The sequence below is a fragment of the Protomyctophum bolini genome (assembly GCF_963924005.1).
Source record: "Protomyctophum bolini genome assembly, chromosome: 14".
Lineage (NCBI taxonomy): Eukaryota > Metazoa > Chordata > Actinopteri > Myctophiformes > Myctophidae > Protomyctophum > Protomyctophum bolini.
In genome coordinates, this window is record NC_137875.1 from 8,213,315 (window position 1) to 8,229,042 (window position 15,728).

A 15,728-nucleotide genomic window follows, 5' to 3' on the forward strand; every position below is an offset into this window, starting at 1 on the left:
GGCGTGACCATATATGGAGGCGTAATGACACGAAGCATGACCATATATGGAGGCGTGACTGACGGGAGATGCAGGTTTTCATAGTAAACTGAGTTTAGAAATGGTAACTGGTGTAAAAACAGCAGCAACAACTCCTGTTTACTCCAATGGACCAATTTCTGGATCATGGACCTTCCTATAATTTAGCGGAATGTACCAGTGAACGGTAAAGAAATAACAGCAATACGCTCATTAACAAAGTTAAATAGGTAATATTGGCTTAATACATATTAACAAAGCAGGTAAAGTTTAGCTGTTTGCACTCAAATATTACCATATTTTACGTTATCTTGTATCTTACATTGAGGTCAACATAAACTATGGCACATGCCAAACAACCTTCCAGTTCCAGCTGGCAAATAGGACTGCTAAAACTTCAACTGGAAGACGTCAAGGAAGACAACAAATCATTGCTGTCGGGCAGAAACCTCTTATCCATATTTTTATTTTCTTCTATTTGATCACACTACAGTGTCACACAAAAGTAGCAGATCTGCAAACTCGAAACACCACATTTTTGAACGTTTTGAGCTTGTCGATCTGTTACTTTAGCTATTTTTGTTTTTGAATCCTGGAAAATAACAGTTTTGGCAATATGTTAGTTTTACATTAATAAATTAGCTGGTTGCCTTTGAGTGGAGTGAGTATTTCACTGAATTTAAACACTAAAATAGTTACAATTAAACGTAAGAGTCACAACATCTTGATGTAATAATGGCCCAACAAAAATGGAATCTTGGGCAGGGTAACCACTTATTACATTCTGGAAGACAAATGTATTTCATGCTGAATATGATTACATTTTGGGGTAGACTTTGTTAAATGTTTATTACATTTGGGTCATTTGATTTAGGGTCATAACATGTCCTATCTATGTGCTTGGTTAGACATACCAACAGTCCTATATACAGTCATGAGTCTGATACCCTACACAAAACCCAGTTTGAATTGCAGCCGTCCGTAGGTTCCTTTTGAGAGCAGTTTTGAAGGAGTCATGGGATTCACATGTCTTAATGACTGTTGTTAGGGCGTTCCAAGGTAGGTAGGTGGGTAGATAGGATGGGTGGAAGGATAAGTGATTTAAACAGCTGCAACATTACAGTGACAATTGTATTTACAATCCAATTGATTGAAATGGGCTATAAAGAAATTGACTTTTTGTAACAGTGTTACTTTTATTGGTATTTCCACCACTCCTCCCCCCAAGTCCTGAAGTCCTCCCCTCCCCCTCGACGTCACTTCCTCTACTCCTCCTTCCTTGGACGGGGGAAAAAAAGGAAAAAAGGCAAAGATGGCTGCCATCGTAGAGCGAGCGGACGGAGCTGGAGGTGGAGGGGGTGTTGTCGTCGCTGCCGCTACTCCGGGCGGCTCTCTGAACCTGATGGACTGCGACTCGTCGTCGTCGGACTGGTCGTCGCCCCACCGGCTGGTGTCGACGCCTCCTCCGCCGGACCACCAGCAGAGCCATCAGAACCAGAACGCAGCCAACCCTCTGCTGGGGCTGCCCATAGTGGCCGTGGAGACCATCCTCAACTTCCTGTCCTACGACGAGATCAGCCTGCTGCGCCTGGTGAGACACGGCGTTGCCACGTCTGCTGAATACAAGCGACTGTGTTTGGGGCCTGGTTGGTTTTCTGGATTGATTGATTGGTTTATTAGACAGCAATGTAAAAACAGCAAAAGATTATGTGTCAAACACTCAGCACAAAATAGAAAAGTTAATTGCAGCCTTGTTTCCATTTAGACCCTATGCAATCTATTAATTAACACATTTCAAATTCAATGTCTTCACATGAAAACAAAAACAAAATTTCAATAGATCTGCAACTAGTTAAATTGTTGTCAAACATCTGCATTACTGAATTTACAAGAAGTCTACACAATTGGATAATGTAGAATAATTGTTGTTTTGTTATATTACGTTATTTGCCTGTTATCTATCCTGATTGATTGAATACTTTTAACAGTTTAACAGAAAAATAGAGTTCAATACAAGATCTGCTAAGACTATAAGAGGATCTGACTGCTAAGGGCCTGGTGAGAGCAGGAGTGGACCTGGTGAGACGTAGGAGGGGTCCCGCAGAGCCACCTAGTCCCTCCACGCACCAGAATCGGGTTCTCCCAGTCCTGGCAGAGTAGTTCTGGAGCAACGGATTGTGTGTCCCTGGTTTTTCCCTAATGGGACTGATCGAGGGTAGCTACTGGGACGTGAGTCAGGACTTGATCACCCCGGCTGGGTCACCTGAGTGAGGGGTATGATGTTTGAGAGACCCGAAACTCCCATGACCTTGGGATACATCACTGAGGATATGTCCATGTGATGTTTTTCAGTTATACTTATTCTATTTATAGTGAGGGCCTTTATGAGGGCCATTATAATCCACCACTCCTGAATGAAGTGCCTGGTGCTGGGAGTCTGGTGCAACGCACAGGTCCTGGTCCTAGTGAGATGTAGGAGGGGCCCGGACAGGAGTAATCCCACAGAGCCTAGTCCTTCCACTCGCCAGGATCTGGTTCTCCCAGTCCTGGCAGAGTAGTTCCGGAACAACGGATTGTTTGTCCTTGGTTTTCCCCTAATGGGACTGATCGAGGGTAGCTACTGGGACTTAAGTCGGGACTTGATCACCCCGGCTGGGTCACCTGAGTGAGTGGTACCAGTAAGACGCGCGGGAAGCGAACGCAGCTGAGACTCTGCAGATCATGTCTGTCTGTCTGTCTGTCTGTGTGTCTGTCCCGCTGTTACTGTATATGTGGACCTGGCCCCTTTTGTGCCCATATATGGAGCTGAGTGATTGCTGATGCAACACACTCCATATTTGGACGTATAGCGGGACAGACAGACACACACACAGACAGACATGATCTGCTAGGTCTTATAGTAAGTGCTCACTGCGTTCGCAATGATGTTCGAGAGACCCGAAACCCCAGTGATCTTGGGATATCACTTCCTCATCACTGAGGATACGTCCCAGGTGCATCCTCCATGCAATGTTTTAAGTTGTAGTTAAACCAAAGAGCCTATGGCTTGTTTCCAGTGGGGTCCTAGTCCATATTCAATTAATCTGAATATTCTGTGAAGTTGCTTGTAAACAGTGGTGTAAAGTATTACATTTACTCAAGTACTGTACCACTTAATATGTTGAGGTACTTTTAGTTTACTGGAGTATTTCCAATTTTTACTTCTACTCCACTACATGTCGGATCCAAATATACTCCACTACATGATCTGCTATTTTAAGTAAGTTTTGACGCCGCCCATATGTTTTTACTTTTACTCAAGTACATTTTGAATTCCGGACTTTTACTTGTACCAGAGTATTTCTACATTGCAGTAATGATACTTTCAGAATAGAATACATGGAGTACTTTTTCCACCACTGCTCTTTTGGGGTTGTTTTCATAGACCTGGCTGCTTATTTCTCTCTTTGGATCTGGCAACAGTGGTGAAAGGACAACAGAACACACACAAGCCGACTAGACGGTGTCGCGCAGACCGAAGATGGCAGATAAACACAAGCTCGTGCAAGCAGTGTACTTCTGCGTCTTCTATTAACGACGCTATTATCGTTGTGCGAGCTTGATCTGCTATTTTCGTCGCGCGACACAGTTTGTTATTTTTTTGCGTCGCCGGAAAATATTACCCCGCTGGCCGTTCCTGTTTACTCTGCATAGTGCTCATAATATCCGGTCTAGAGACCGCCTACTGACTGTATCCGGCAACTTATAGTATACACACAAATATTTCTAAATGTGTTCTCAATTTTGCCGTTAAAATAAAATTGGACAATGATCTTTATATAACTGTCTTGATAAACCTGCGAACACGCTGCAAAAACGCACGATCTGATACCGTATCCGCTGTAGACAGGATGTGTGTAAAGCGGCACTACTGCTCCCACTGTGTGTGAGAGAACAAAAACAAACTACAACACAACGCGATGCTAACGAAGCTAACGCTGCTTTAATTTAAACCACAATTCGTGTTCATAATTATGACGCTGTGGATGTATGCCAGTGTGTGTGTGTGTTCGTATTATGTGCAGGGGTCATCAATATGTCCACACAGACGTGATGGTCTTGTCCGTTGCTAATTTTAGATTTAATTGTTTTACACGCACCATCAAAATGTTCTTATTTTTGATCCTAAGACCCAATTACTGAATGCCAGCCTCCTGGTTTTCTTCAGAATATGTATGAAAGTGATTTATTACACTATATGGCACGACGAGTCCACTAGGACGGTGGTATGTTGATTAGGTGTTCTGTTCAAACGTTTTATTTGCAAGGACCCCTTAACTCTGTGTAGCCTACAAATGGAACCAAATGGACCATTTGAACACAACACAGTCACAGACCTGTTATGGATATTCAGGGATAGCTCTTTGTGTTTCTGGTAATATTATTGTCCACTCATTTTGTACAAAAATGTCCACCACAAGCCAGCATGCCCCTGATTTTGTGTGCACGTCGTGTGTGTGTTTGGTTTGGTTGCAGCTGAACCTGTAGGGCCCGGTGTTTTAACCCTTTTCATGTCAAGGGCCATTATTTATTCGATGTTTGAGCCACGGACCACCATTTGATGAGATTTCGCTTCTCAGTCCCAAAACGTAGAATATTTTGTTGTCCTTGGATAAGATTTCCTGGGGTCATCCCTATGTTCCCCAGGTTCTATGTTCCCAACTTACCTTAGGGTTTAGGGTTAGCGTTATAGGTTTCTGGTTTAAGGACTTCAGTGTTTTGTACTATACAATTGTAGGTATAAGTACAGAACAAAGAATGTTTGTTTTTGCCATCTTTGTTGAAGAGTCTGAGCAATTATGTTTTATTTTATTTTATGCCGGTGTTGCTTTTTTGTTTGCTAAGACTAGATAGTCAATGGATTGTTCAAAGACTGAGCTTAAATCAGAGTTTGCTACTAAAATAAGACTAAGTTGCTAAAATACTTATAGTCTTACTAGAATTACTAAAATTACTAGGTTAGTTTCTAGTTAACACCCTGAGCGCACAAGACTGAGTTCTCCGCCCTATCAATTTGTAACGCCCAGCGCTCAAGATGGAGATTGATGTGATCAAAAGGACGGAGTTTATGGGTCAAAGGTAGGATGACTGTAACCTCTTGAACCCTATCATGGGGTATCTAAACTTAACAAGTGCTTTTGCTGTTGGCAATCGCTGAAAGACACAATCTCCGACCGTGGCTTAATTCCGCTCTTACTTGTTGTCGTCTGGTTAGGTTTATTCTAAGTGGGGAACAAAGAACCTTTTTTGCATGGTGGTAAGTAGCCTTGCCGAACCATGAGGCCCATAGGGCAGGAGCCTATCTCCTGTTTCTGTAGCGTGAAGCAGTTTGATGTACAAGTACACCTCCTGGACATGACGCTAGTATGTCGCAGGGACTTACCCCCAATCCAACCCTTGATGCTCAAGTGTCAAGCAGGGAGGCACTGGGTCCCATTTTTACAGTCTTTGGTATGACCCGGCCAGGTATTGAACCCCGACCTCCCAGTCTCAGGGCGGACACTCTAACCACAAGGCCACCATGCTGGTTTTTGCATGGTGGGGAACATAGAACCTGGGGAACATGGGTACGCTCCCGATTTTGTCCACAATTCCATGCTGTATTGATGTGCGACCATTTGGCAAACGTTAATCAAAATAACAATTCTTCTGCATTCTCTAATTGTGTAGACTTCTTGTAAATTAAGTAATGCAGATTAACAATGATTTAACTCTTGATCAAGAGTTAAAGATCTATAAGGGTTAAGGGTCCATTTGGTTACCAGCTCTCCATTTCTGCTAACAAACTGTTTTACAAAGCTACAATCGGTAATGTTTGGAACTAGGTCCTCCTCTCCTGACGAGGATTGGTCATTTATTACTGTGCCCTGCCTAAACTAAGGTAAAAACCCAGGACCCGAGGAATTGACTACTGTGTAGCAACAGTCTGTAAATGCCATCAGATGAATTCAATCGAAAGGTTCTTTATTGGCATGAGAAAACAATGTTTACATTATCAAAGCAAGTGGCAAAACATAATACCCCATTTTATTTCCTAAATTGTTTAAGTATTTACAGTTGGAGGGGGTACAGTTGCATAACATAGGTCACCTTGCAGAGTTGTCCATCTGTCCACACACAGACAAACATTGCCTCCCCCTGGCCAGCCGGGGTGCCTGATGGAGGGGAAAGGAACTGGTTGGAATAACGTGTTCCTTCCACGCGCTATGTCCAACCAGGGAAACTCCCCCCTGTCGGGTGTAAAGGAGCAACTTGGACACTCAGGCATGAAGGAAGCATGAGTTCAAGTCTGTTGCTCTCCCCTTGTCCCCCATATATTGGGACTAGGTTGGTGGAGGGTGTGTAGAGCCCAGGATCACATTAGATGATTGACACAGGGGTGAAAAATGGGTTACAAAATCGTGGGATAAAAAATATATACCGGTAATAAAATAAAATAAAACACGAAACATTGCATTGTATATGGGGTTTATAGCCAAGGCTAATTTGCATTGTTGTTGGGTTTGGCCGTGTTGATGGATGATATATTATTAATAGATTATTTATTAGTCTGTTAAGCGAGGTTATTGTGGCCTTCGAACCGGCCCCTTAAAATGTTTTGCCCCATCAAAATGTCGGCTCTTGTTGCAAAGTGCTCCATCTCATTTGCTGAATGTGTTCTACAGGTGTGCAAGCGCATGGACATTATCTGCCAGCGCATCCTGAACCAGGGCTTCCTGCGTGTGGAGAGATACCACAGCCTGTGTCAAAGGCAGGTCAAAGCACAGCTGCCCAGGTCAGTTTGATTTTACGAACATTACAACTTCATAATAAAGAGAGCCTGTCAATATGAATGCATAACGTTGCCACCTGTTGCTAGGCGAGAGTCGGAGAGGAGGAACCACTCGCTGGCCCGCCACGCGGACATCCTGGCGGCCGTGGAGACACGCCTCTCGCTGCTCAACATGACCTTCATGAAATACGTGGACACCAACCTATGCTGCTTCATCCCTGGAAAGGTCGGCTCAGCTCAAACACACTTAAACACACTTTAATTAGTCCCACACACTTCTGTGTGTTGCTGTCACTGCTGTTTTCACCTGCCAGCAAGGAGCCCCCACCGGGAGGTAGGAGTATGTGCAATGAGTAATATCAACTTCTCCACCCTGGCTTCGCTAACTCGAACACAAGCCAATTGTGTTCGTATTTGGGATCCCACGACATGGAAAACAAACTGTCTTTCTCTATGTAAATCTCTGTATTACACAAATGGCCCCGTACGGGTGTGTACAAATGGTTCCATTTGTACACTCTCAGTTCCTTGAAATTAAAACGTTTGAGAACCACTGTACAGAGGTCCTTTGAAATTAAAACGTTTGAGAACCACTGTACAGAGGTCCTTTGAAATTAAAACGTTTGAGAACCACTGTACAGAGGTCCTTTGAAATTAAAACGTTTGAGAACCACTGTACAGAGGTCCTTTGAAATTAAAACGTTTGAGAACCACTTTACACTAAATGGAACAGAGCCTTAATTAGTATCATCGATAACACGGAATTTGGAAGAGGCCCGGAAGTAGGAAGAGTTATTTATAAAATGGTGTCTATTGGCCTGCAATCTTGGAAATAATAAAAATTCACCCCATTCTATGTTGCCTAGAACTGGAGGTCTGGGGGGAAAAAAACTAACATTATGAAGTACATCTTTGTGACATCACTGAGATGTACTTCATAATGTTACAGTTTTTTTCAGACCTCCAGTTCTAGGCAACAAAGAATGGGGGGACTTTTTCCAACAACTCTAAGGTATATTAATGACATAGTAAAATGTTGAAAATTAGTGGTATTCCATAGTCACTATAAATTGATTCACTGGAATAAAAAGAAAAAAAAAGTTTCTCACTGTTCTCAGGGCGAATATTGATATGCGATTAATCGAGATTGATTAATTACAAAGCCTCTAATTAATTAGATTACCTTTTTTTTTTTTTATCCCACGATTTTTGTAACTAATTTTTCACCCCTGTGTCAATTATCTAATGTGATACTGGGCAGGCACTGGGGAGACACTGGGGAAATGTAGACGTCTAAATGTAGACGTCTAAATGTAGACGTCTAAATGTGTACGTCTAAATGTAGACGTCTAAATGTAGACGTCTAAATGTGTACGTCTTCTCTTATGGGGGGGTCTAAATGTGTACGTCTAAATGTAGACGTCTAAATGTGTACGTCTAAATGTAGACGTCTAAATGTGTACGTCTTCTCTTATGGGGGGGGTCTAAATGTGTACGTCTAAATGTAGACGTCTAAATGTAGACGTCTAAATGTGTACGTCTTCTCTTATGGGGATCCCTGGCATATCTTTTCAAATGGGGGTCCACGGGCTAAGTAGTGTCAATTTGGGGGTCCTTGACATGAAAAAGTTTGGGAACCACTGCTTTAAACACTTTAGCACTTTATGAACATGAACAAAATAGATGGGTCCCCCCTGGATCTCCCTCAGGTACCCCTGGGGGTCCCCGGACCCCACTTTGGGAACCACTGGATTAAATGACCCTGGGTGTTCGGGGTGTTAACAGCATGGTCCTAATGACCCTGGGTGTTCGGGGTGTTAACAGCATGGTCCTAATGACCCTGGGTGTTCGGGGTGTTAACAGCATGGTCCTAATGACCCTGGGTGTTCGGGGTGTTAACAGCATGGTCCTAATGACCCTGGGTGTTCGGGGTGTTAACAGCATGGTCCTAATGACCCTGGGTGTTCGGGGTGTTAACAGCATGGTCCTAATTGATTAAATGACCCTGGGTGTTCGGGGTGTTAACAGCATGGTCCTAATGACCCTGGGTGTTCGGGGTGTTAACAGCATGGTCCTAATGACCCTGGGTGTTCGGGGTGTTAACAGCATGGTCCTAATTGATTAAATGACCCTGGGTGTTCGGGGTGTTAACAGCATGGTCCTAATTGACCCTGGGTGTTCGGGGTGTTAACAGCATGGTCCTAATTGATTAAATGACCCTGGGTGTTCGGGGTGTTAACAGCATGGTCCTAATTGTATTCCCTCGGTTGTGTTTCAAAAGGTGATCGACGAGATATACCGCGTGTTGCGCTATGTCAACTCCACTCGCGCGCCGCAGCGCGCTCACGAGGTCCTGCAGGAGCTGCGCGACATCTCTTCCATGGCCATGGAGTACTTTGACGAGAAGATCGTCCCCATCCTGAAGAAGAGGCTGCCTGGGGCCGACCTGTCTGGACGCCTCATCGGATCCGCCCCAGGTAATGGACACGTACTCGCCCGGGTTAGATGGGTCAAAGGTAGGATCACTGTAACCTCTTGAACCCTATCATGGGGTATCTAAAGTTTAACAAGTGCTTTTGCTGTCGGCGATCGCTGAAAGACACAATCTCCGACTGTGGCTTAATTCCGCTCTTCCTTGTGCCCCCCCCCCCCCCCCTCAGTCGCAGGTCCATCCACCTCCCTCACCACCATGTCCCTTCTGGCCAAGAACACGCCGTCGCGCTCAGAGATGACCAAGGTGCAGCAGCAGGTGAAGGTGAACGGTGCCTCCGTGACGGCGCTGCGGCGGGAGATGCAGGAGGTGTGTGGTGGACAAAATTCATATAACAATCATTGTGGTATTGATTAATTAATTTTATTAGTAGATGAAACTCTTGTTCTACAAACGGCCAACTCACGGTCTAACACAAACCTATTTCACACATGCCGACTGTGCAGCTCAGCTATTGAATGAAACTATGTAAGGATTGACCACCTGTGGGATAAAAAATGAGAATGAAACAAATGGACCCAAAAGGGTCCATTTGTTTTATTTTACACAAGAGTTGAATTATTATTAAACATCTGCATCACTTCATTTTCAAGAAGTCTACACAATTAGAGAATGTAGAAGAATTTGTTATTTGGCTCAACGTTTGCCTGTTATCGCCGTTACCGACAGCATGGAATCGTGGACAAAATAGTACCCAACGAGAACAAAACATTCCAAGTCTTGGGTCTGAAAGGCTAAACCATTGCTTTAACTTATTGTAACATCAAACCATTCCGTTCCAGGTGCGTGTGAAGCAGCTGGAGCAGCAGAAGCAGCTACAGGACCAGGAGCAGAAGCTGCTAGAGCAGACACAGGTCATCGGCGAGCAGAACGCACGCCTTGCCGAGCTGGAGCACAAGCTCCGTGAGCTGATGGACAGTAGCGCCGTGGGAGGGCCGCCTCCGCGCCCCGGCCCGGCTCCTCCTTCCACGTCTGCCGCTAGCGGCGTAGCGTCTTCTTCTTCCTCCGGCGTTGCCACTACGTCCGGCACGACGCAGGTGGCCGTATCCACGCTGCCGTCTCTAGCCAGAGAGCCCATCGGTGAAGGCGGCTTTTCGCTAAAGCGCACCAGGAAGAGTTCAGACCTCCCGAGGCAGTCGAAACGCCTGCGCAGCAAGAAATGAAAGGGGGACGCGCTAACACCTAATTTATGCTCTTGTCGCGCGATGGCAGTCGCACGCCAGAAATAACGGCCGACCTGCAAGCTCAGGACACGTCGCAGGCGCGTTGGCGTCATGAGCCTTTAGGTCAGCTGTATTCGGCACGTGGCACCACCGCGCGGTGTGTCATTTAGGGTTTTTTTTTTCTTCTTCTTTTTGTTTGGTTTTGAGGTCTGATTGATTACACCCGACCCCCTCCCCCCGGACGCTCATGTGCTGTCCTGTCCTGTGAAATGAGTCAGGCGTATCTTGCTTTCAAAAGTGTTTCAATCATATCCCCGTGTCCCCTCCATGCCATCAGCTGTCACCACTCATAGGCATGGCCTTTTTTAAGGTGGGGGCTTACGTCGCCAATAATGTGTTTTAAATCAAGTGCTGCTGTCCACAGACGAAAAACCACTGAACCGAAAGATTCACTATGACTTTTGCACAACTTTATGTGACTGGGGGTTGGCGTTTAGAAATGTCACGCGTTGTTAAATTAAGGCGTGCATGAAGCCGCTTAACTAAAGTGTGTTGTCGAGCTTCTTGCTCATAACCCTAAACTCAAATTGTATGCCATTTGACACTAAGACCGATTTTGGTGGCTGGACTTTTTTTCTTTTTTTGAACGTTGGTTCCTATAAAAGAAAAAATCCTGTTTCATTTTTCTTGGAAATAATCTAATTCTTTGGAGGATAATGCAAGAAAAAAAAGGGATTGCATTTGTTTCCTTTATAATTTTAGAACCTTGCAGTATTGAGTCAAGAATTATGAATTATGACCGTTGGTGGATAAAATAGTCGTCTAAGAACCTAAATCGGTTTTCTTCAGAACACGTTTTATTCCCTTTTCCTTGTTGTTGAGTCAGTGGTCTCAGTTTGATCATTTACCTTGAGGGTGGAAGATTTGCCTTCATGGGGACATTTTGGACTTCAAGGACCACCTATTGTCGACCTTATTCTCGTATAATTGGCCCCCACAAATGCAAATTTGCAAATTACAAGATAGCACCATCTCTATTTGGTCTCAGAGGTAGGCTGTGTACGGTTCAGAAACCTCCCCACCAGTGACATCATCAGTAGGCAGATGTGGTAGTTTCAAACAAGATTTAAAACTTTTGTTTATTTATTAAGAGCAATTGCTTCTATTTCAGCATGCTAAACTTCCAGGAAGAGAAATACTTTAGATTTTATTAGCTTGGAATCCACATCAAAGGTGTTCTGGATGTTTCTTGTTGTGGTCTGGTTAGTGATCTTGACTTAGATGACCTATAGCCCACCTATGAGACGCAGACGGAGTACAAATAGATCGTACAGAAATTGTACCATCTTACAATAAGAATCCGTGGGGACCAATTCTATGATAATACGGTTGAAAATGGGTAACGTTCTCCTTTTAAATAATTAGGTTAAGTGTGAATTAATTGGTTTCATTCACATTTTCTTTTACCTACTTCTGTCTAGTGCAATGTATGTTTAAAATAATCTTGTGATCTGAAGGTGATTTTTATTTTGGCGACATGTCGCCAATGTGTTTTCCGGGAACTGCAGTCCTCTGGAGAACAAGCTCAAGTGCTGCGACGCGTTGTGAGCTTGTAGATCGGCTATTTAAAGTGCGCAATATCGATGCTCGATAAGCGGCATCGACTCGTGTTGTCGTCCTGCACTGCAGTCAATTTGGTTCATAACGAAACGGTGTAGCCTGGGATTAGGGTCGCAACATTTTGCTGATATTCAAAAAGTGGAAACTTTCCATGAGAATAATATAAGGGGACTAAGAGAAATGCAATGGAAATAGGGGTTATCAGAGATAAATGATAATTTATCTGCGCCACTGTTCGCATAAACATTTGTTGTCGAGCAGATTATGTCAGTGAAGCACGTCGCTCACAGTCCTCCACAGTGCTAGTTTGACATGAAGGCAACAGAAGCTATGTGCAGTACTTGGCTTAGGAGGGTGTGACACAAGCTTCACATGAGGTATACTAAATCTAGAACGTTGTCTTTAAACTTAAGTGTAACGTATTTTTTGTACGCACTTTAAGAGTGTTATTTGTCTTTTTCGCTGAGATTTGTGAACCATCTTTGAACGTCAAAGCTTGACCACTTTGCTTTGACAAAAGAACACGTTTCGTTTTGTCCCTCCCTACTTTGGTCCTGTCGTGGGCTTGCAGCTCGGCAGTTTTTTGGAAAGGGCCATGAAACCCAAGGCTGATTTTGACTTTGTTTTCATTTACATAATGAATAACTACAGAAGGGTAAAAACATGGCAGGCTAGTAAGCGACACAGCTGCAGCTAATGATGCTGTATAATATTAATATGTAATAATATGGGGCGAGTTATATTTAGCTGTGCCTGTTAACATGGTTGTGCCAAGTAGGCTTATAGACAATTCTCAGTATTGTCGATGCACAAAGACAGTTAAATCTAACGCCCACTATTAATTGTATGGTAATAACTGCAGCTGCACCACTTGCATGCATTATAAGGTCAGCCTTATTCATGTTTTTTCACTGCTATAATTTGAACTGAAAACAATCTAACTGACCAAAAGGTTTCAACCAAGGGTTTAGTACCCTAGGCAGTTGGTCAATTATCAGTACACGATTACTTGTCTCCCTTAATGTTGCATGGAAATAACATTGAAACGGTGCCCTTTAAGCCTCGATTCATACTTCCTCTTGCACGGCGGCATCGCTTGCGGGAAATAGACCTACAAGCCTCACCTGTGGGCTTGTAGGTCTGCTATTCTCGGCACGCGATGCCGTCGTGCCACACAGCATAAATTAGGCTCTAATTATCCTACACACGACTTTCTTGCCTTGTGAGGTTAGCCGGTGAGCCCATATTGCGGCTAGAATTGTTTAATTGTTTTATTTGTTTTTGTCACGTTTTAATTTTTTTGGAAGACCTCAACCACTCATGGCATGAACCTTTTGTAAAGCATACTAAAAACAATGCTGTTCACTCTCTTGGTGAACACAAGCGTGTATTATAAACACAACTGGGCAGGAAACACAAGAATATGTAATCTAGTGGCTTAATTTGAGACTGCGTCTCAGTTTAGAGAAATGATGACTGTACTGTAAACTACTTCATGTACTTCAAAGTGTAGATTGTGAATTTATTTCATGTATGTATACGGCGAAAGGAAAAAAAAACTAAAGCTATCTTTGGAGTTGTCCTTTTTGGGGATAACTGTATGGTTTGTTGCACACTTTACTGTTACAAATGTACAAATCAAACCTATTAAAATTCAAGTCAACTCGGATAAGGTGGAGTCTTTGCACCCATTTGGAATTTGTTTAGGTGCCCATTCGACTTGTATCCCCACATGACTACTAGGTTATTGTGTGACATCCCAGTCCACCTGTTAAATGAATCTGCTTTATCATAGCACATTTATAGCATTTGGTTCACTCAAACACTCGCAAGAGAAGAGGTGGATTGGCGGAGGTTCACAGGTTGTCATTGTTGTGATGTCTAATCTATGGGATATTTAGAGTGAAATAAGCTATGAAAGGTTCTTAATTCCAATAACTGAAGATACTTATTTGTAGGAAAAATGTCTGAGATTTATAAACGATATGGGCTATAGCCCATGGTCCAAAATGATGAGAAACGAGGATAACTTTTTTTTTAACGATTTGACCATTTTTGACCATCGTTTTTGTCAAATTGCGGAAATGGAAATTCTGGAAATGGTAATTGCGGAAATGGAAATTGCAGAAATTGCGGAATTCTTTTTTCATTTTTTTCAAATCCTCAAAAATGATGAAAAACGGCGTGCCATAGTATGCCGTACGATATGGGCTATAGCCCACGGTCCAAAATGATGAGAAACGAGGCTAACTTTTTTTTTCAAAATTTCAAAAAACATGGGCTATAACCCACCGTTTTTTTCATTTTTCATTTTTTTCAAATCCTCAAAAATGATGAAAAACGGCACGCTATAGTATGCCGTACGATATGGGCTATAGCCCACGGTCCAAAATGATGAGAAACGAGGCTAACTTTTTTTTTCAAAATTTCAAAAAACATGGGCTATAACCCATCGTTTTTGTCATTTCGTCATTTTTTTCAAATCCTCAAAAATGATGAAAAACGGCACGCTATAGTATGCCGTACGATATGGGCTATAGCCCACGGTCAAAAATGATGAGAAACGAGGCTAACTTTTTTTTTCAAAATTTCAAAAAACATGGGCTATAACCCACCGTTTTTTTCATTTTTCATTTTTTTCAAATCCTCAAAAATGATGAAAAACGGCGTGCCATAGTATGCCGTACGATATGGGCTATAGCCCACGGTCCAAAATGATGAGAAACGAGGCTAACTTTTTTTTTCAAAATTTCAAAAAACATGGGCTATAACCCACCGTTTTTTTTCATTTTTCATTTTTTTCAAATCCTCAAAAATGATGAAAAACGGCGTGCCATAGTATGCCGTACGATATGGGCTATAGCCCACGGTCCAAAATGATGAGAAACGAGGCTAACTTTTTTTTTCAAAATTTCAAAAAACATGGGCTATAACCCACCGTTTTTTTCATTTTTCATTTTTTTCAAATCCTCAAAAATGATGAAAAACGGCGTGCCATAGTATGCCGTACGATATGGGCTATAGCCCACGGTCCAAAATGATGAGAAACGAGGCTAACTTTTTTTTTCAAAATTTCAAAAAACATGGGCTATAACCCACCGTTTTTTTCATTTTTCATTTTTTTTAAATCCTCAAAAATGATGAAAAACGTCGTGCCATAGTATGCCGTACGATATGGGCTATAGCCCACGGTCCAAAATGATGAGAAACGAGGCTAACTTTTTTTTTCCAAAATTTCCAAAAACATGGGCTATATAACCCACCGTTTTTTTCATTTTTAATTTTTTTCAAATCCTCAAAAATGATGAAAAACGGCGTGCCATAGTATGCCGTACGATATGGGCTATAGCCCACGGTCCAAAATGATGAGAAACGAGGCTAACTTTTTTTTTCAAAATTTCAAAAAACATGGGCTATAACCCACCGTTTTTTTCATTTTTCATTTTTTTCAAATCCTCAAAAATGATGAAAAATGGCGTGCCATAGTATGCCGTACGATATGGGCTATAGCCCACGGTCCAAAATGATGAGAAACGAGGCTAACTTTTTTTTTCAAAATTTCAAAAAACATGGGCTATAACCCACCGTTTTTTTCATTTTTCATTTTTTTCAAATCCTCAAAAAT

At 42.7% G+C, this 15,728-nt stretch overlaps 1 protein-coding gene across 2 annotated transcripts; it reads left to right on the forward strand.

The window, feature by feature from the left end:
- Positions 1-909: 909 nt before the first annotated feature.
- On the forward strand, positions 910-11,162 carry fbxo28 (F-box protein 28). 2 transcript variants are annotated; one of them, XM_080782700.1, is made up of 6 exons: positions 910-1,609; positions 6,723-6,832; positions 6,917-7,055; positions 9,111-9,345; positions 9,490-9,629; positions 10,103-11,162. In XM_080782700.1, the coding sequence occupies exons 1-6, from the start codon at positions 1,331-1,333 to the stop codon at positions 10,481-10,483; spliced, it is 1,284 nt and encodes a 427-aa protein (XP_080638826.1). In that variant the 5' UTR covers positions 910-1,330; the 3' UTR covers positions 10,484-11,162. The 2 variants fall into 2 exon arrangements, with proteins under 2 accessions (XP_080638826.1, XP_080638827.1); XM_080782701.1 differs by having other exon boundaries at positions 913-1,609; positions 9,111-9,306.
- Positions 11,163-15,728: the final 4,566 nt, after the last annotated feature.